The sequence below is a fragment of the Stigmatopora nigra genome, chromosome 18 (genome assembly GCF_051989575.1).
Source record: "Stigmatopora nigra isolate UIUO_SnigA chromosome 18, RoL_Snig_1.1, whole genome shotgun sequence".
In the NCBI taxonomy this organism is placed as follows: Eukaryota; Metazoa; Chordata; class Actinopteri; order Syngnathiformes; family Syngnathidae; genus Stigmatopora; species Stigmatopora nigra.
Window position 1 is genome coordinate 10111012 of NC_135525.1, and position 21769 is coordinate 10132780.

At 41.4% G+C, this 21769-nt stretch overlaps 2 protein-coding genes across 8 annotated transcripts in view; one reads left to right on the plus strand and one right to left on the minus strand.

Moving 5' to 3' along the window:
* LOC144211280 (retinol dehydrogenase 13-like) overlaps window positions 1-21769 on the plus strand; it is a 28998-nt gene that overhangs the window by 6984 nt on the left and 245 nt on the right. For 2 of the 7 annotated variants that reach the window (XM_077738379.1, XM_077738382.1), the window contains exons 3-16: window positions 1036-1205; window positions 3653-3772; window positions 13788-13881; window positions 15010-15193; window positions 15793-15877; window positions 17973-18215; window positions 18522-18748; window positions 19051-19126; window positions 19688-19806; window positions 19933-20088; window positions 20158-20262; window positions 20443-20655; window positions 20774-20875; window positions 21068-21696. In XM_077738379.1, coding sequence (XP_077594505.1) covers window positions 19947-20088; window positions 20158-20262; window positions 20443-20655; window positions 20774-20875; window positions 21068-21321 — 816 coding nt within the window. In that variant the 5' untranslated portion in view covers window positions 1036-1205; window positions 3653-3772; window positions 13788-13881; ... (5 more) ...; window positions 19688-19806; window positions 19933-19946 and the 3' untranslated portion in view covers window positions 21322-21696. Of the gene's footprint in view, window positions 1-733; window positions 859-1035; window positions 1206-3652; window positions 3773-13787; window positions 13882-15009; window positions 15194-15792; window positions 15878-17972; window positions 18216-18521; window positions 18749-19050; window positions 19127-19277; window positions 19445-19687; window positions 19807-19932; window positions 20089-20157; window positions 20263-20442; window positions 20656-20773; window positions 20876-21067; window positions 21697-21769 lie in introns of those variants that run through there. The other 5 variants (XM_077738381.1, XM_077738380.1, XM_077738383.1 and 2 more) reach the window with 5 other exon arrangements.
* Window positions 9540-17439, minus strand: sbk1 (SH3 domain binding kinase 1). The gene is made up of 4 exons (XM_077738375.1): window positions 16889-17439; window positions 11878-12122; window positions 11602-11804; window positions 9540-10766 (listed from the first exon to the last, which is right to left on the minus strand). The coding sequence occupies exons 1-4, from the start codon at window positions 16924-16926 to the stop codon at window positions 9945-9947; spliced, it is 1308 nt and encodes a 435-aa protein (XP_077594501.1). The 5' UTR covers window positions 16927-17439; the 3' UTR covers window positions 9540-9944.

The window sequence follows — 21769 nt, forward strand, 5'->3', positions numbered from 1 at the left end:
GATAAAGCCGGAATTAAACAAGTCTAACGAAGGCGGGATGAACAAAAAGGCAACAAAGTCTAGATTGGACACACGCGTCCGGCAAACCGCATTGGCAGACGTAGTAACGGGATTTGGACACTGAAGTGAACAATGGGGGGGGGTTCTGCTTTCTCTCCTTTTGGATTCCTCGTCAGCATTCCGCACACGCCATCCACTCAAGTGCGCTCGCCATGGTGACGTGTATGACGAGTGGGGAGAACCCCCTTTGTTTTGCTACGTAGCCCTCTGACAAGGTCACGCGTGTCAGCTGGAGAAGAAAAAATGCACTCGGGTGATAAATCGAGACAATAGGACGCAAATGGTGCTTATTTATGTCCATTTTTTTCCATTTAACTCTTCCATGCCTCAATGCATTTACAGAAAAGCGAGGAATACTTAACTACATTGCCAAGCCATTACTTAGAAATACATGGATTTAAAATATAGAAATAAATCATAAAAAAATGTCCTCTAATCTATTAAAAAAATGAAAATACATTCATTGCACTAACTGAAAAACGTATGCAATTATTTACAATGTTCTATTTCATATTATTGTTGTACAATGTATTGTATCCCAATTTTTGCTGTTCTACTTTTACATGATATACTGTATTTGTTCTTTTGCCTAGAAAGTCTTGAAATAACCAAACCAAATGCCCCGAGGTCACTAGGTGCAGAATTTTTCTTCCTCATTTTAACATCTTAACAGCAAAAGCATCACTGCAATATGGCTTGAACAAACCAGATGTTTACTACTATATTATCATCGATCTCCATCATGACTGTTTTGAACCCAATTCCACACCGTTAATGTGATGCATCTGACATCATCTGGTGAGACCATCTAAAATAGAGGCCGAGAAAAGATAAGGTGTCCGCGAGCCAAAGGGACGACGGTAGCGAAGATTGCGCTCTTGTGTGTGCTTCTCAGTTGCTATGACAACCGGCACCTGACCTACATATGGACTGTACGTACGGGCTCTCACCCTCTGTTTTCCTCTCTTTGTACAGCGGCTCTAAAGGAATGCGAGTGAGAGGAGATTGGACCTGTGGGGAAAAGAAACTAGAGGAGACAGCGCCTGCCTCATTTGATGACTTGACTCAACAAGTCATGATATCTAACAAACAATGGAGAGAGGAGGCCCTAATTGATGATGACAACTTGATGGACCTTTTGTCAGGTCAGGACTTTTGTCTTCTTTAACAAGGTGCACAGTCAACAAATTTGAGGTTGCAACCACCAAACAGTCAATAATTGCAACTTTAGCTTTTTTTTTTGTATGTCATCACCAACAGCCGGGTTTTAGGATTTTTAAAATTACCAAGTCGTGTAAGGGCAGGTTAAGAAAATAACTTTTGGGTTGATTGAACATTTAAGTTTTCTTAAAGAAACTATTAAAACAATATACATATATTTTTTAGCGTTATTGAGTTAACATTCCAGATTTGAAGGACATTTTAATTCCTATTCTTTTAATTTTAAATCAACTACAAACAAAAACAATTACTGTTTCCAAGTAAACTTAATTCTCCTGAAACTACTTCAAAATACTTGTCTGGAGTTTTCCATAAATTTGTATTTTAGTCACTATTTTAGTGACTAGCTCCCTCTAATGTTAAATCTTCTTCTGCAGTGCAGGCCATTGTCAATTCTATTCTAATCATTTGTTGGAGGCTATGACAGGACGTTACTTTACGTGCACCTTTATTCAGTCGTAGTAAATGTTGACATTTTCTAAGCGGCCTCATTGGCACTAGAATTGCCGGCCCTTCATTCGTCAGCTATTGATTTCCCATCCACGCGTTCCACTTGAATCAAGTAGACTCGGCGTGACCGATGCTTGGTGTCACGTAGGCGATCCTCACTTGGATTCCGGGCGTACCAAACAATCCATCTTCAGTCTCCAGATGATAGCAACCACAATGTTGTCAACAATATTTTGTCCCGTGGAGGTTAGTCTAATAAGATATAGGCCTGTACATTTTAGTTGTAGGGACATATTGGTTGTGTAGCACTAAAATGATTAGCAAAAGTCTTGGTAAAATTTATTTTAATTGTCAGGCTTCAAATATTTTTCGGTTTCAAGTCATTCGATTAAAATAAAAGTAATGGGTCATTCAAATAGTTATTTTTCTCGGCGGGTATTGTGTGTCATAAATCCCTTTTCTTGTCGATCTGCCGAAGCTCAGGGGGAGGTTCTGGCCCAGTTTATTTTCCTTGTCTTAGATGTATTTACCTGAAAATAATGCCAGAAAGTGGGACAGTATTAAGCCTCACATCGGATGGATCCAAATTTGAAATTCAAAAGGCAATACATTAGCATAAAAGTTCAGTCAAGTATATTTCATCTGCATTTTCGCATCTTGATGCCATTTAAATTGTACAGTGTATTAAAATTGTAACGCCAGGGAACATCAGATGAGGTACTACTTGGTATTCCGTTTCAAATGGGCTTGTCACTTGCACTCACGCAAAAGCAAGTGAGGATAGGACGCAAAGCACCGGCAGCCTTTTTATTTCACAGCAACTTGCTCACATTTATCTCTGCCAAGGGCCTGTATGCTAACTCAAAACAAAGACGCTCGCGTGAGCGTTCCGCCGCCGTTCCCTTCGCTTCGTTTCGCTTCCCTTAGCATATGACAGAAGACCCAAAAAATAAACCTTTGGTCACTTTGCCACAAGTGATCTTCTTCACCTTGGCTAACTCCCCTCAGAGGAAATGTCTTCATCTTTATCTCATGTGACCCGACTTCCTTTCTCCTCGGGTGCGCCGCTATGGAATTAAAAGACTAAGGAGAACCTTTACCTTAGGCTCCATTAATATTTAAAAGACCTCCTCACCATGGAAATGCAAGGAATTATGTAAGTCACCCACATTAGGGAGATTGTGTAGCGAGTTGTGCAGTTACAGTGTTACTGAGTTTTCATGCACAGATGCTTGGACATTGATCACATAACCTTTTCAGATGTCATTTTAATTAGACCTAGGAGGACAGATCAATTCGATCCAGTAATTAGAATTGTTCATGTACAATTTGTGGCTAGCTAAAATAATGTGCATACTTTTTACATTAGTGTAGATTTAGTTTAGAATAGATTTAGTTTGGATTTAGTTTCAGTTAGGTTATAACTTTATTTTCATCCTGAAATTTCTTGGTTGCAGTAGCAAGACAGACAAAAGACATACAAGACATTGTAGACCTAGTTAAACAAAGTGGAGCCACACAGGAAGTTTTATCATTCATTTTCTAGCACAGTATTAAACAGATAGAGCGTACAATAGTACTGTTTCTCCATAGACTGTGTTTAGCCCTGCATTTAAAAGTCAACATTCCATTTTCCAGAAGGTCACAAGGTTACCAATGCGCTCGCACGCAATTACTGCCGCCTAATGAGTCGCACCAACGTACTCTTGTAGGTCTTGACGTGGGGGGGACTCATTTGTTTGCTGTCAGGTTGGGACGTCTTCTCCATGAATACGCTTGACTTCCACGACTGACTCCCTTACACAAGCTGTTTTACAATTGCATTCAAAACACAATTGCTACATGGATTGCTTGTCAAGTGGGGCCAATGAACCGTGAGCTAAAATTTGATGCTAAAATGTACCAATATTTGCTTTTGCAGATTTCGCCAAAATGGCTACTTGCCATGCACTCTACTGTAAACAATGGAGCTCCTTAAATGGCTGGATATTCTCCTACTTTGAGGGAATTGAACAAAGCACCATTAATGACCAACAAAAAGGTAAGAAAAATATTTTAAAAAGTGCATGGTGAGTTTGTCATTCATTTAAAATGTGAGTTCATTCGCTCATTGTTGGGTAGTTCAAATGTATTTGTTCTCTTTGATATCTTGCACATTTATCTGATTCAATGAGTTATTAGTAAATGCCGTTCACCGAAATAATTAATTATAAAAATAGCCAATACTAGAGTCATTGAATTTCAAATCTTTCAAATTGAATGCGAGCCAATGGAGAGTTTTTGGAGGTCCAGAAAAGTTGAGGGTAGGGCCAGATGAGTCTCAATTCCACTTTTTCAACTGTAGAATATTCAAACTAAAAACTTTGAGATGGTTGGCTTCCATTATGGTTTAATTTTATGCATCTCTATCACTCTAGCATTATAAAACAGCATCCACAATGCGATTAATCCATCCAGCTAGATATGGAAACTCTCTTTTGTTTCCTTGGTGATGAAATGGCCGTCTCGCTCCGTCGTCTGCGTCTCTCCGCTAATCCCAAATCATCCCAAGCTTCCCTAGTGTAACGCACACTAAATAACTGACAAATCCCTCCGTAAAAGATGGCAATATGTCTTTTTCGCACCTTTCTTGAGTCCACTCCGACCCAGACCATCCCCGAAGTGCATGACGCCACGTTATGTCGCAGGCGGCAATCTGCTGCGACGTACGGCAATGGTGTTTCCATCACATACATATGTCCCCACCATATTTATAGTCACTAATACCAGAATGGGTGCCAAGAACAGATGGCGCTTCCTTTATAAGTCACCGCTTTATTAACTAAACACGTCGTGTAATGTTGAAGAAAAAGGATAAAAATAACGCTGCGAGATATCAAGATCGAGATCATAAAAGGAGACAAGAAAATCTTGCAAAGCACCCAACAGCGATCCAATTATCGTCAAAATTACTACAATACTTCAATGTGTTACCCTGATTTGATGAAGTGATAAAAAAGACTGCTTAAAACCAATAATATGGAAAATTGTAATCTTTTATTTATATTACGTTGGCCTGACACTAGCATTATTTACAATGTATTATGAAACATTACTACATGTAAATTTTAGTGTACTAATTCTAAATGCATTGTAACTTTGCTGCCAGTTAAATGATTTACAAAGTAACCCATTTTTTAAAAAATAGATGAATTAAATTATACTCAACTATCATAAAGTGAAATAAACATCTAAATCATCATCTAATACTAAATTAAAATCAGAAATACTATATTCCTATTGATAATGTACAGTATTCCCTCAATTATCGCAAATTCACTATTTTTCCGTTGTTAATGATTTAAAAATAATAATAAAAATGTGAAAATCCACATTGAAACTCGTTAAAAAAATAGTTTGAATTAGGGTGACTCTACTTTGCAATTTTTCAATTAGAAAAAAAATTTTTTTGTTCCATCTCATATGCTTGTATCTCAAATTTTGCTCGTATCTCAAGGCAAAAGAATAGCTCGAAATTTTCCTGCTATCTCATATGTTGGGACACCCATATGTCAAGGTATTACTGTATTTCTGAACATAATTTCAAGGATGAAATTGAGAGAAGCAGTTCGTAGTCCAACCTTGTTTGTCCCAATTGGCCTCCCTCCTACGTATGTACTTTACAAACTCCTCCCCCAAAATGCTTATTAGGCGCCCCTGACGTATTTTCCAAGGCAAGAATGACGCACATGCTGTCATCCTCGGGGTGGAAAGAAGATGCGGTGATGGTGTGACGGAAAAGGGGAGCAAGAAGACGGGTGACAAATGAAAGGAGACCAAAATGGGAAGTGTGTGAGTAGGGGTGGAGGGTGATGGAGTGGAGACAGATGAAGAGGGGGAGGCAAAGGAGAGGGCTGCAAGAGTGGCGACAGATTGATGAATGAATGTTTGTGCAATGCCAAATGGCATTTTACAACATCCACTCAGTGTTTCAAATCAAAGAGAGGAAAAGTTCAAATTTCCCGTCTCCCTTCAAAATACACTTTGGAGAATAACTATGAAAGAAATGAACGCAGCATAAGAGGGGCTTTGAAGAAATAGGGTAAGATAGGACATTTCTGTTTTACTAGTAAAATAGGATGTATTTTACCCTTGTCAAGTTTAACCTCAACCAAGTTTCCCCGTCTTCAAAGCTTCCAGTGTTTAATTTGGAGCACATTTTTCACGGCTCGGCAAGGTCGGGATGACAAGCTAAAGCACTTAAAAAATAATTAAAATTTGAAACTCATTTTTTTTGATTTCATGCCGTAGTAAGCACGTCTACTTTAGGACCAGCTTAGCCCACAAATGGTAAACTTTAACTGGGTGTCAATGTGGATTTTAACATTATAATTCGTTCTTAAGAAAAATGTCTTTTCAATATAATTTTCGATTTCATGGCGCAAAACCACATAAGTTCTCTGTTTATTTTCCTACGTCAAATTGATCCGGATTCCAATTCTCATTCAGATGACACCGTCCTGTTTCCCAAAACAACATCGCCGGCCTCTCCTCCACTCGGTCGCCATAGCAACGCCGTCTGAGCACCACGCAGCGTCTCAGACTTGAGATGATATATTAAAGTGACCCACAATAGCCCGCAATTTCTTCCAAAATGTCATTTTTCAGCCTAGAAAATCCTCGGCCCCAAGCTTTCTCTCGGTCCAACCCCCAAATCCTCGCTTCCCGTGTTTTGAAATCCTTCACCAAAGTCAAAACAAGGACAAATTTTCCCACAAGCTCCCAGTGGTAATTAACCATGCAGAAAAAAACGGAGCAGAATTATCGCCATGCCGAACAGAAGAAGAAGAAAAAAGATATCCGTCTGATAAAGAAAAGTCTCGTATGGGATTTGGAGCGAGATAATTGCAATTGCGGCCAGCCAAGAAAGAAGCTTTTCCTCTTGTGAAAATATTGCGCGCCACGGCTGACCTTTCCTTTGCTTTCCGCCGCCGTCTCGACTGATTAGCTGTCGTCCGATGGCTCGTCAAATTCGTAAACAAGAAAAAGCCGTCACAACAAAAACACGCCGTCACGTCTCATTTTTTTTTCAGGCTATCTTTTAAATCACTTTGCGTCGGAGGGTCGGTAGAAAATCTTACCATCTGGAATAGGTTAATTGGACTCGTGAAAAGGTGACAAGTTCGGACACCATACTTCAAGGATCTGGATTTTGAGTCCGGTAATTTCCTTGGTTGCAGTAACAAGACAAGACACAGAAGACATTGTAGAACTAGGTAAGAAAACTGGAGCCACACGCAAGAATTCCACCCTTCTGCAGACTGAGGTTAAATATTAAATCGTAGGTTTTTCTAGATCATGTAAAAATAATTGTCCATGATATTTTTACCTCGTTTCATAACTTGTTTTAATTTAGCTTTTTATAATAATCTAACGAAAATGTGTTAAAATAATCAATTTTGTGATAAAATAATCCGAAAGTGACGAATAAACACTAGAAATGTAGCCACCCAATGACGTCATGATCTTTTATTTCAACATATCTGAACATTTTTCATATTCTTGGTAAAGACAGCGAGTATCTACAAGATTCTACTGTACAAAAACTCTTGGTGGCAGAATTGCTTATTGCAATCATTCCCGACCGACCATAATTGTGCCTTGCGAGACCATCACATTCTCCAATTTCACAATTAAGACAAAATAACAGAATATACTCCAATCTTCTCAAACCTCTATTACCAGCAAGCCTTTTCCTCCTCTTATTTCCCAAAAATCTGGAATGAACTCGAACGTTTTATTTCGCTTTTCCACTTTGCTCAGAATCCAAAATAATCCCCCAATGAGTGCAGAAGTTCCCTTTTCAAATGATAAGACGGATTCCCATTTTTTTTGTTCTCCCTATCATATTCTCGTGGGAGCCACTAACAATTGCTTTTGTAATAAATGTTCTATATTGTAATGAGAATTGAAACCTTTTCAGCTCCGCCAGTCTGTCCATTAAAATAAATGCGGCAATTGCTCCGGGGTCGATTGTAAAGTTGTTTGATCCGCGCTCACTTAGACTCGAAGAGGACCGAATTTTTAACGACGATGGCGGCGCCGCTCGGTCGCTATGGCAACAGAAGTGATGGGCCGTCAGCGCCAAAACTCGCGGCGAGATGAAAACAACGCCAACAAAGAAGCAAACGAGTCTACCATCAGATGAAAACCAGGCGCCCAATCGTAATTAGCCGCAACTGTTTGGAAGCTGGAGCCAATCAATCGCTAACATAAAATAACGGTAACTAACTTGGAAAAAAATCAAATATAGGAGCCTGGAACTGGAGCACCTTAGCAAAACATAGTCTAGTCTAACGTCTCAACGTATGTTATGCTAATTCATGTCAGGGCGGGGCTTACAATTTGGTCAATTGAAGCATTTTTGCAAAACATTTTCACTCGTAAGCTGGTTTGTTCCAGTCGAAGAAAAATAATCCGCTACCATGTTAAACTTGTTCACAAACTCTAATCGAGCTAAGCTAACGGTATCGCTAACGATACTCCGAACTGTAATTCCGTCCTATTCAAGTTGCTACATACACTGCGTTGACCTGACAGCATCTAAATCCCCAGATTTAGAAAAAGTGAGTACAGCTACATCTTTAAACTACCTGATAAGACACGGCACTTTCAAAATAAAACATAAGTCTTTCCACAATATAGCGCGCCGGAGATCCACATCCATTAGAAACATTGTGCTTTAGTGCTAGAAACCCACACATACACACACACCCAAAAACAGTCACTCACACACAAGTAGGAAAAAAAAAAACATAGTAAAACGTCTGCTTGTTAGCGCTTGTGGGTTTCTCGTAAAAATGTTCCGGTAAATGGAATTGGTCAGTCTGCCCGCCCGGCCGCGGAAAAGAGATTTACGGGAATGGGTTTTTAATAAAACAAGGAAGTGATCCTCCACTGGAGGCTCCTGAGGTGATGGTGCACGTGGAAAAAAAAACGTGGCCGGTAAAAAGTGCTACATGGTCGTTGATTTTTATGAGAGATGCATTGGGTCGTTTTGCTTCGGGTTATCGGCCCCTCAAGTCATTTGGAAAATCCGAGAAAAGCACCTCTTCCCGATCTGGCTTCTCTATATTACTCAAAAGTTTGAGAGTCATTTCCATCTATCGTCTCGGCACTTGCTCCCCGGCGGGAACTGAAAATCAGTCCCCGCCAAAGAGTAAAGTCCGCAGAAGATCTCCGGTACATCCTTGGCCACCGATCACGAGGGCCGTTGCCATCTGGCGTTTTTTCTCGTTCCCGTCTCGGGGAATTCTCCGGGGAAGGAACTCGTCCATCCGTGCTCTGTTTGAGAAGCAAAGCTGGCCAATTCTGAGAGAAGAGGAAAGCTCTTGTCTTCCCAGGAAGTGCAAGGAAGAAGAAGAAGAAGATGAATTACAATTGCCAGGGCACACTGAAGAGTTGTGGAAGGAGGCTCCTTTTGTCGTTGAGATGCTGCGAGCTTTTAAATGTGTTGTTGGACTTTTCTCCTAAACTTCAGGTGCTTCACCCTGGGATTGGGAAAGGAGTACAGATGGAGCAGTTTCCTTAGAATGCCAAAGGACAACCTGCGTCCACAAGTGTTCCCCCTAGTCCCCAATGACTGGAAGGGATCTATGGGTAACAGTCCTGCTAACTCCCTGATAAAGTCAATTGGAAATGAGATCATTGGACAAGTGGAAGATGGTCACGCACAGATTGGGTTGTGTTCGAGTCCTTTATTGGGCCCTGTGGCTGACTCCAGAAAGGACTTTCCCTTGGAATTCAACCATGTCAAGACTTTGAGTTCTAGAAGATGTGAGGAATAGAAAGAAGTGGCCCAAGATTCAATCTCCAGAGCCAAGCCGGACTGCAGGCCTCTCTTGGATTTAGTATTGGAGGTTGGACAAAATGCGCAATCTGCTCCAGATCCAGACAGGAAGAAAGGCCTGCTTTATTGCAAGAGTCGCCATCTTTGATAGGCAGAGCACAGTACAGTGAAAAGACAAAGGACATCTGCTTTCTCTTCAAAAGGTCTGATATCTTTGTATCTTGGTATGTCAGCCCAACTGACATATAAGCAGAGGATGCTATTTGACATGGTGCCAGTTTAGGTTGTCCATCCTTGAAGTCTTGAAGAAGGTCCTGGCTTCTGGTAGATGACGTTTCATTGCGGTTCGAACAGAGATCCTCTTCCACCGCCTTGGACGGACAAGTCAGACGCAGATCTCGATGGCGGTGGCCATCACCATCTGGCTTTTGGTCTTATCCCGTCCCGGAGCCTGGTGCTGAGCCACCTCCTCCCTGGGGTCGGAGAGGACACTCCGTTTCAGGGGGGCCGGGCGAAGGCAGGTGGTCCCCGGTGGCGTGGAGGGCTCCGGGTGTCTTTGAGTGGAACGGGAAGAAGAAGCAGAGGACGAAGACGGGTTGCAGTTGCCGGGGCAGACCCCCGAGCCGGAACGTTCCCCTCTCTTGGCCCGGCAGGACGCCCTGCGCCTCAGCTCGCTCACCAGATCGTACTTGACGAAACAGAAGACGTCTTTGACGCCGCAGCGTTTCTCCGGCTCGGCGGCCAGTAGCCTCCGGAACATCCGCAGGGCGTCGTCGGTGAATCGCCGCCACTGGGACGGGTACGTCCCCGCGGGGCAGCCGGCTTTCTGCCAGCGGCGAAACTCCTCGTAGAAGGCGTCGCCGGCCGAGGCCGCCTCCCAGGGGAAGTTGCCCGTCAGCATGCAGAAGACCAGAACCCCAAAGGCCCACACGTCCAAGCTGGCGGCCACCAGGAAACCCTCGGCGCGGTTGGCCCGGCACACCTCGGGGGCCGTGTATGGGATGGTGCCGCTCACCCTCTTGACACGGCAGCCCACCCGCCGGGTCATGCCCAGGTCGGCCAGCTTGATGCGCCGGCACTCGCGGTCGAAGAGCAGTACGTTCTCCGGCTTGACGTCCCGGTGCACCAGGTTTTTGGCGTGCATGAAGTCCAAGGCCAGGCCCAGTTGTTGCATGCAGCGTTTGACCATTTCTTCGGGGAGACCCACCTGAACGGAAGCAAGGGAATGAAAAATGGCGAAAAATTGTTAAATTAAACAATAGAAAAATGAAATGGGAATACTGTATTTGACTTTTAGAATTAATGTATGGTTGTACAATTATTCATTTCAATTTATTGGAATTTTTTTTATTAGTTGTCTATCTCGGTTTTGTTGCATTGACAGATAAACTATTTTTTTTGCTTGTCTCATGACTTGATTCAAGTAAATATGTAAAACTTTCTTAAATATTGTTGCAATTGTTCACCAGAAACATGTCATTCTTACTGTATTGTATTTTAGAATATATGGTATATTTTTACCAATGGACTGTCTAAATATTGAAATACTCATCTATACTTATTTCTAAATGTCTCTAAAATAATCTATGGTGTCAAAAATAATGTAGAAATGAATGACTAAAATAACCAAAAACCTAAATGTTATGCTGTAAACAAATGTACTTCATTTCTAACATGATTCTTGATTCTATTACAGTACTAAACTGGTGTCCCAATAGTTGAGTATAAAAAAAAATGTTTTAGCCGTTAGCAAAACACAAACAGCATGAAAGGAACAGCGATTTTTTTTTATTTTCCCTCTTTCTTTTCCCCCATCGGAAAAAGCCAAGTCGACTTAAACTGGCGCCTTTTGTTCTGCCGCTCTGGCAATTTTAATGAGCCGTCCCAGTGAAAATAGTTCCAAAGCAAAGCGCCAGGAAGAAAAGAAAAAAAATCCCCATCGTCCTTCCCGAGAGATCTCGTTAAAAGCACACCGTCGGAACACCCGTCGGCGCGCTGACGATGATTGGCGGAGACCGGGACGACGACAATGGCGGCGCTACCTGCGGGGGGATGATGTCAAAAAGGTCCCCGGCGGGAGCGTATTCTTGTCCAAACACGTAGCTGTCCTCCGTCTCGAAGAGGACGTCCAAGACTTTGACGATGAAGGGGCTGGAGCTCAGCGAGTCGGTCAAGCTGTACTCCCGAAGAAAACTCTTCAGCTTGGTCTTGTTTTTAGTCACAAATTTCAGGGCCATTTTCGTGCCTGAAGTGAGAAGAGGTCAAAAATGCAACCCACTACTAAAAAAATCCCACCATGGCGCCCCACCTTGACTGACCTTGACCCCTGTGAGCCACCAAGTCCACCTTGCCGTACGTGCCTTTCCCCAACTCTCGAATCTGCTCAAATTGTTTGGCCACATCCGCTGCTGACAGTGAACTGATGGCCAGGGCTTGCATGTCCTCTACCGGCACCCCGCCTCGGCAGGGGGCCGTCTTGGACGTGGGCGAGCCACCGCCACTTCCCACCCGGGCCGGTCCCGTCGGGGAAAGCGATAGGCTGGCCTTGACACTGTGTGGAAGACTAATAGAGAGAAAGAGAACCCATTGTCAGCATTTTTTGATACCATTAGCGCACGCCCTTTAAAGCACAGCGAATTTATACTTAGTCGCCTTATTTGGATGTAAGTATTGTCTAATTCTTGTACTGTAAATGCTTGTACTGTTCTGGTACTGTCACTAGATTGTTGGTTTCATAGTCCCCAGGCAAGGTAGGTCAAAAAGTAGTCGTAAACTTCTCTCAATACCCATATACTTGAAATTATGCAATCTGATGTTAACAGAACTTTAATTCCAGGCAGAACCGATATGAATAGATTGACTATCATCAAGGTAATCCATGTCAGCTTTTGCAACATTTTGTCCAGTTCTGATTTTTAAAGTGACTATTTTTTTAATGTTTTTATGCTTTGGCTCTTACTTCAAAATGTATCCAGTATAGTAATCCCTTGATTATCGAGTCTCCACTTATCACATTTTTTTCCTCCTCGCTATTAATTATATTTAAAGAAAACATTTTATATACATGTATATTTTTTAAAGTTCAAAAAAATGTGAAAACTTAGATTAGGCGCACCCTGCATTGCAATTTTTCAATATTCGCAGCCATGTTTGGTCTACAATAACCACGATATTCGAGGGATTACTGTACATTGTATTAAATTTTGAACTGTTTAGTGGATGGTAAAGCTATTTTCTTCTATTTGTTATATAAGGTTTATCCCCATGACTTTGTACAATAGTATCAACTGTAGTAGACTGTTCTTTAGTAGTTAGTAAAAGCCACTCCAAACGGATTGCACGGCTATTGCTGTAAACTGGCAGGCAAACACCCATAATAATAACTATTAGCGCTCGTCATTGCGCGTAATTGTTTTTTTCCCACTTTCGATTTTCCACCTCGACCGCAAGAGAAAATACCTGCTCCAGATAATTGCTTCCAAGTATTTGCTCGTGCATCTTGTTTTCATACTTGATATCTCGAAGGAGACGTAACTCACAAAACGGACTCTCATTATCATACAAATCTATTTCAAAGGATTGTCTTCAAAAGGGGAGGAGCCTGGAGTGACAAGCCTCGCGGCACTTAGTTGCCAACGGTGATGGGAAATAAATCAATAGTCCTTAAGGGGGGTATATTCCGGTAAAATACACCACACGCCTTCTAGGAAATATCTGTTGTCTCACGGCACTTTGTTTTTTTTTTTTATAAATAACTATGGGGAAATTGGATAAAGAATGGGGCCTGAGCTTAACATGCTTTAGTCTAACTCTGTTTTCCATCCAATCAGGCGGCACGCTCAGACTAATGGAAGTAAAAAAAATGAGTGTGAGCAATTGAGTTGATGGCCCATTTGACTGGGCGGTCGGCAGATAAGCTTGTTGTTCTTTTTTAATCTAACCTACTTTCTCCCTAGGCCTCGGGGCGCTTCATTAGGTACACCTGGAACATCAAGTCACACGAGAACACAATAACCAGTAGCACCGTGATATTACTTAAAAAATAGCCGGCATTTTTGTCATCCCTTTTAATTGTAGCGAATGTATTGCAATGCTGTTGACGTTAGCGATGCTAACTTGAATATTTTGCTTTTTAACTATGAAATGTTTCACTGTATAATGATTTTAAAATTCAATGATAATAAAAAGATGAAGCTAATCACATGATTCTGTTTTCCACATGGGCAAGAAGAAGCAGCGCCCCTCCCCCCTGGTGGTGGGATGCCGTGTGCCCGTTTTTTTTCTTCTGGAAAAGTGAATCCAGTGTGGTGATACGCGACATGGTAGGTGGGATCCACAAACCGCAGTATGGTGCCCCCAAGGTTCGCGGGGGAAGTTGAATTCTTTGATGGGAAGATAATCCGATTATTTGGGAGATTTAAAAAGTGGAAGGGATGCTACATAGAAGATCTTTTCTGGGGGGACATTATTGTTGCTAACTTAGTTTTAAGATCAAATTCTAATGAAGATTAGACTTGTTTTCAGTTCCAGCTAAAAGTTTATTTTTCCATAATCCCAATATGGCGCCGTCTCGCCACCCGCGCTTTACGAACGGTGGGCCGTCTACGAGTTATTAAATGCCTTGTCCAATAATCTGCAAGCAATTTAAAGCAGCTCACGCACTTGTTTTACTTGTGAGCCGTGTTTTGATCCTCTTGACAAATTGTCAAACCCACAACATATCCCCTAATAACCATTTTTAAGCATGTACCGATTTAAAATAATCTCTAATCTTCCTTTCCTGAAAAGTACAGCCCGGGGAAATTAGGACGGCGGCGTCCAGTGGGCAATTGTTCTGATTTTTAGAGATTTAAATCAACAGAACCAAAAACTCTCAATGTGTAACTCTCACCATTTAGCAAAATGTTACTTTCCATATAAATATCACCCGAAAAAACCTCGACAGCAGACTTAGTTATATTCCACAAGATATGAAAACAAAGGTATTAACGATGACAAATGCATTTTAATATGAGTATGTCTAAAATGGGTCAAGGGATCCGAGTCAGCGGCTTTACTTTGTTTACCCATTCCGACTCATTCCTCCTTTTTACACCAACAGACGTGTTGTTATTATTTTTTTTTGGCGCCATGAGTCATCGGCGGGGATGACCGCTTCGACTCTTCCACATTTGAATGACAACATTTGGGAAAATCAACACCAAAACGCTCGAATAAGAATCTCACTTTTTCGAAGATAATTGCTCAAAACACAGAAAGTCTTGTAGTACTTAATTGGGCGTTAAATGGATTGTTTGGATCGGCAGTTTTTGGGGGTTGCAGAATGCATTTTCTTCCCAAAAATCCTAACAAATCAATCCCATGGAATGAAGTATTTGTACTCTGTCATGTTGTCCTTCTGTCATGGTCTTTTCTCACATCTAAACAAATGTTTGCTTTTAATCCGACAGCTCGGCTTCCCGAAACCCACAAATGGCCTTTCGGAGAAGCGAATAAAATATCGACAAGACCACCCGCCGATGTCTCCGAGCCCCCCTCGGCGTCGTCGTTCCGCAAACCAGCGGCGAGATATCATCGCCTTGACGTGGACGTCCTGCCGGGAGAGCTACCGACTCACAAATTGGGGAAACCAAGGTAACATTGATCTAACAAATGAGCAGGATTGTTTTTTTAACAAGTCATTTTTTATATAGTGTGGCCCAAGCCCAGCACCAGGAAAAAAATTTAAATTACCCATTTAAATCATCCCTGCAAACAGAACTCATCAATTCATTACAAGTTGCAATTAGACTGTAAACACTAATCGTAATCAGCTCCAATCATGCCACGCTGAGATTCTTAAGCGGCGACATATTACTGCTTCTTCCCTCTTTCGGGACATCCACAAATTCATCTCCAAATTCAACCCACGTTCCAAAACCAGTCTTAAAACAGCAACTCAGATAAACCCTCTCAAAACCAAAAACCGCTAAATAATTGACTAATAAAACTCAAATTCTTTCAATCATCAGCTTTTAAATCTCCCTCTAAACAAAAAAACTACAAAATTTCAAGTATAAACTAATTTCCCATTCCACAATTAGCTTAGCATGCATGTTTTTTTAGATGGATTACCCATAGAAAACCCATACAGCCTGGAATTGAGCCCATACATGACTTTTTATCCATGATAAAGTATCCCATTGCTCTAAATCCAATGTAAGGTTAACGTAAGCTGTCTTTTTGTCTGTCAGAAATCCTTAAATCGGGACTTATTTTTTCCAAAAAATATGCCCGGCGGACATAATGGGAGCGAAGAGGGGGAAGCCAATGTGAGAGGTAAGCATCTTTCCCTTTGTATCATATGCTTTGATGTTCGATAGTTGCGCGGGGGGTGACGGGGTGGACTGCAACGCTGCAGGAATCGGGTTAGGGTGGGAAGGAACGCTGGGATTTCAAATCAGATGGAGCTTAAATCGAGTCTCGTTCGTAAAAGTGTTGAGAGTCCTGGCCAAAGTATTGATTGACAAGGCAGAGTAATGATATTGGAGGAGACAGCTGTTGGCTCCCAGATGGTGACGGCAGCTTGGCGGAAAGCCTCTTTTCTTTTCTCCCGTTCCAGGCTACATACGTACACCATGTTTGCACACTTTGGAAATCAGCATTTCCTCACTGGCTAAAAATATCAAACCTTTTAATGGGACTCTCCGTTTTGGCCATTTTTTTTTTGTTATGTTCTATTTACTACCATCATGGTACACCTTTTTTTTTTAAAGAGTATATTATGGTTACTGCGATTTAAAAAATAAATAAATATATTAATAAATGACATAAATAATACAAAATATATAAATAAAATAATAAATAAATGACTGATGAATATGTAATTAATACAAAATAAATTAAAAATAAAAATAAATAAATAGATAATACAAAAAGTTAAAAAATAATAATAATTAAAATTAAACACAATATAAATAAGAATTACATTAATAAGACACCAGAAGCCAAATAAAAGTATGTATATATTTGAAGCTTTGGTAACTGCTAAAAAAAACCCTTTAAGATTTTCTCTGAGCTAACGAGCAGATATAAAGTGTTTTGGAATTTAAAAAGCCACAAAAGTACTCTACTTGTACTCCAAAGAACCAATTCGTAGCGAGCTTTTACGACACGGTGTCATTTTAGATAGTGCGACTGAGAGAAGAAAAAAAGAAAATATTGTGTCAGCCTGAGCAAATGGAACTCCTAAAGAATAATTGCTTCCGCCGCTTATCATTCTAATAGCTTCCCATCCATCCCAATGAAAAAGAATGGCCCTTTATTTCCATCATTCTCTCCCTCTCTCACCTGCTGGGGGCTTGTCTCTCTCCTCCGTGGTCCTCCATTCTTCTCACCACAGCAAGAACCCGAACACCAGTCTTAGAAAAACCAGAACAAATCCGCCTCCAGTCCCACAAATTACTCAAAAGACGAAGAATGGTTGCAAAAGCTCCTCAATTGACTCTCATTCTCGTTCCTCGAGAGGCTTCCAGTCTACTCCAGCGCAGGTGGACGCAGCGATGGCATCCCGCCGGCTGCCAAAGCGCGGGAGCGCTCTTGTTTCTTTTTATTTTTCTCCCGTAGGGTGTTTATCTTTGGCTCCTCCGCCGGTTCCGCATGACCCACTTGGGTCCAAGTCATTCACAAATACGCAAATACGGAGACAGAAGAAAGTCAAGACCACACCAAGACGCGCTAGTCCTGCTCTGGCGCAGCTCTCGATCTAAAAAATCTGAGAGCTGCGAGTTTGGCGGGCGGCGCAAAGGATGCTGAGGGTTTGTGGCTCAGATGTTGTTCCTGCTTCTCTGCTCCTGGTCCCCACTACTTGGCTCTCCTCATTGTTTGCTGTCTGCGCTACTCAGCGTGCCCAGGGTCCTAGTGCCTACCTCATCCCTAATTACTGCTTTTCAAGGAAAGGAAAACATCTTTGTTTTGAAAAGGAGTCTCCAGACTAAAATACAATGGAGCATGGGAGAAATTTAGAAAAAAAAAGGATGCAATGATGTTTCTAGTCCAATAAAATTGAAACACTGTTCCTAATACTTGAATACTGTTTTTATTTCAATATTTCAATGGAGTTAATCCATTGTTCATGGTTTTTAAAGAACAGATTTGTTAGTTGTCTATGTAAAAATGTTTTTTTAAATCTTGTAAGTATGTAAGTATTTTCTTGTATTGTTTTTTGTGATTTTTTTCAGCTAAATGTTGACCTACTCTAAATGATGCACAATTATCCGTCACCATCTTTTTAAAAAATGCATATTTCTCATGCTGGTACTCTGTTTTTCCCCCACATAATCAATGGTTTCTCTAATTGCGACGTCAAAGTAGTGATTCTACTAGGCGCAACATCTCATTACTAACCTCTCACGACCTGTCTTTTTTTTCCCAGCGCCTATCCGCAAGCCAACCATTACTACGCGGTGACGACTCCCGCTATTGTAGTTTGAGTGATCTGAGCACTCGAATGGAACAAGCTAGTACTCCACTCTTGCATAATTCAACAGCTTGAGCACTTCACGCAGTAGCTTTGCCAACTGTCCTTATTAGCCAATTAATTCACAGCACTGGCATGTCCTGTTAACTGTACAAGATGAATAACAGCACTCCTGCCAGCACTGTTTGCCACGTGAAGGTAATCACACAGCTTGGACATGACAGAAACCACCCTAGAGAACTATTAGCGTCATCAGTAGAAGGATTGATGCCAAGCTTTAGGACAGCCAACAGGATGGGTCGCTGTCTATCGCAAGTTTGTGCTCAAATAATGTTATGAAAATCACAAAAACTTCTTTTGTCATTTTCTGTCCTAGGTTAAAAAATCACATGTTCTATGGGGTTTAGGTCTGGTATTTGTTAAGTGTTTTCCCAACTACAGTGCATATTTTAATCAATTCTGTTTTAATTTTCTGCATCTCTTCTTTTTGTCTACCTACTTTAGGTCCAGTTGTGAGGAAGAAGGGGGAAAAAATGGCTGTTCCGCATTAGAGTAGATAGGGCAAGACACCACCCCCACCTCCACCCCCCTCCTCACCCGTTTCATCCGGGCTAACACGGCAGCCGTGGCGCTATTAATCAAAGTGAAGGTCAAGTATTCATGCTGACAGCGGGGAGCAGTGAGGGTCAAGCACTCCAAGGGGGATAAGACACCTTTTGGACGCCATTAAGGTTTGTAAGAGTAACGGGCTGCTTTGTTGCAGACAATCTGTCTTCCGTCTGCTCAATGCCACCCACCGCACTGCTTGGTGTCCTACTTTTCCACTTTTTATGTCACCTCCAATTTCACCTGGCCTTGTTTCTTTTCCTCCTCACCATCTTTTTCTCCAGAAATTGCTGTTCTATAAACATGATTGGCGCAGTAGAAACTGCAGTTCAAATGGCCTCTTTAAGTTTGCTCTACAAACTGAATTACCCAGACAACAATTGAAGCACAATTGTGACCCACAATTCTGATTGTTTTTTTTTTCAAGGCAAAGGACTGTTTTTCACCATTTTATCAACGAGTTTGAGAGCCACGGGGGTGCTGGAGTCTAACTACGGGTGCCAGTAAGTTATTGTCTTAAATGTATACATTGTTAATGATAAATTAATTAACAATTAAACAAAAAAATACATTAAAATGAACAAACGCTGGTTATAGCCCAAAGCAATGCCCTTGAAAGCGCATTTATAGAATTTGACTTCATTTCCCACAATGCCTAGCCTTGTTATGACATCACAAGCAAGCGCCCACAACCTTGCGGTTGTCTTGTATGCTGCTGTTTGAGTCCACGTTTTGGTTAGCCTAAACTTATTGACCATGAGCAAATATGTCTTGCCAGTGTCTGTCTTTGGAACAGTTTTTGGGTGTGCAGTTTTACTCAAGTGAGTATTTACAAATAAGTATTTTATAGTCACAAATTGTCCTGCCCCATATACTGGGGTCTTCTGTCATAACATTGTTATTGTCCCCCTAAAAGCTTCATATATGTCCTCAAAACTAATTATAGTAAACATTTGTCTACTGTTCTGCCTGATTTTTAATCGTATTAGTAAATGTTTGTGTTAAAAAAAAATGTGTTTATATAGAATTTGGGTTCCTTTTTTAATTTTTTTTTTTTTTGACAGGAATCATGTGACTGGCGGTCGTTGTCCTAGCAACGCCAAGCTAAGTGGAAAAACGGTGATCATCACTGGGGCCAACACAGGCATCGGTAAAGAAACTGCACAAGAACTGGCCCAAAGAGGTATAATAAGGATATTCTGGAATAACAATTCATTCCCTCTTCAAATTAATGTAAATTTTTGTTTGGCAATTTGCATCAGGTCAACAGCATTTAAAATTAAACTCTTTCTCTATTTGTCCTCACAAGGTGGGAGGATTATTATGGGATGCCGAGACATGGAGAAGTGCGAGGCAGCCGCCAAAGAAATTCGAGGTAATACTTTGAATCCTCATGTTTATGCCTGCCACCTTGACTTGGCCTCCATCAAATCCATACGAGAGTTCGCCGAAAGAATCAAAGAAAGTGAGTTTTTTTTCTTATTTATTTCAAAATGTGGAATATATGGATTAAAATGTTATTATTGCCTTACAGAGGAAAAGCGGGTGGATGTACTGATTAACAATGCTGGGGTCATGAGATGTCCTGCTTGGAAAACGGAGGATGGATTCGACATGCAATTTGGAGTTAACCACTTAGGTACATTTTTCATTTTTTTGTTATTTTTTTATTACCTAGATTGGAAGCAAAAAAAAATAATAAAAAAGTCAAGTGCCCGGACATCAGATACAGTCAGGATGTGTTTTATTTTTTCATTCAAGACTTATTGGAATATTTCTGTAGGAGAAATTAATAATAGCTTCTTCTTTATGTCCCCAGGCCACTTCTTATTGACTAATCTCCTGCTGGAGAAGTTGAAAGAATGCGCCCCCAGCAGAGTGATTAACTTAGCCTCGCTCGCCCACATTGTCGGGGAGATGGACTTTGACGACCTGAATTGGGAAAAGAAAAAGTTTAATACCAAGCTAGCGTACTGTCAGAGCAAGCTAGCCATTGTTTTGTTCACCAGAGAGCTGGCTAAGCGTTTACAAGGTGAGTTTGAGAAGAAGCAAGTACACTTTTTTAGCGGAATTTAGAATCATAGTAGTTTGGAAAAGAGAAGAAGATGGGTTTAAAAATGTCAACAATGTTTGTTCTTGTGTGAAAAAAGGCACAGGAGTCACGGTGAATGCAGTGCACCCCGGCGTTGTGTCCACCCAACTTGGACGCCATACTGGCCTTCACCAATCCCAAATTTCCTCCACCGTGCTCAGTAAGTAGGCTTGTGATTGAATTTTCACAGTTGAAAAGAATTGGACTGGACTGATTGCGGTCTCCTATCCCTGAAAAGCTTCAATTTTTAAAAAAATCTGACAAATTAGAACTAAATTGTTGTTATTTTCCAGTCAACGTGACCCCAATCAAGCTTTCGAGCCACACTTCATGCCAATCCTATCTTCCCCAGGTCCTTTTTTTTCTCTCCTGGTGAAGAGCCCAAAGCTGGGAGCCCAGCCTAGTGTCTACCTGGCAGTGGCCGAAGAACTGGAGGGGGTGACGGGACGCTATTACGACGTCATGGTAGAAAAGGAGCCGGCTCCTCGGGCCTTGGACGAGGAGGCAGCTGCAAAGCTGTGGGAGGTGAGCAGCAGGCTGGTGGGTCTGAAGGAGGAGGAGGAGCAAGCGCTGCCTCGTGCCGCCTTGCCAACGCAAAAGCGGTAGACACGCCGACAGAACCCGCCGGGACCAGTTGGTCAATCTGCGGGGCCTTGCCATTTTCATTTTGTTCCATGAACATGCTCCTCCTCACTCAAGAATATGTCAATTCTTTATTTTATACCTGTGTATTAAGATCAATTTGTGGTGTATTTATCTTTTAAGCAAATTACAGAAGCAATGATGAACATTTTATGGTAGGTCTTGGTTCCTATGTTGTTTTTTTTCCCTTTATTTAAGACTTTTTTTAATAAAGTCCACAAAATGATTCGAGTCATGTACAAAGGCGTTCAAATCTGGGCATGGAATTGTTTACTAAGCTGTCAAAATAGCCGCAGGCTTGCCTTTGGAACAGAAATCTCTTCAAGTGGTATGTTTTTGCTCGTTTATAGATAACTGTTGGCATTATTCATGCCAAAATTGGTTGTGTTGAGCAGTAGCGCCCCCTAGAGTT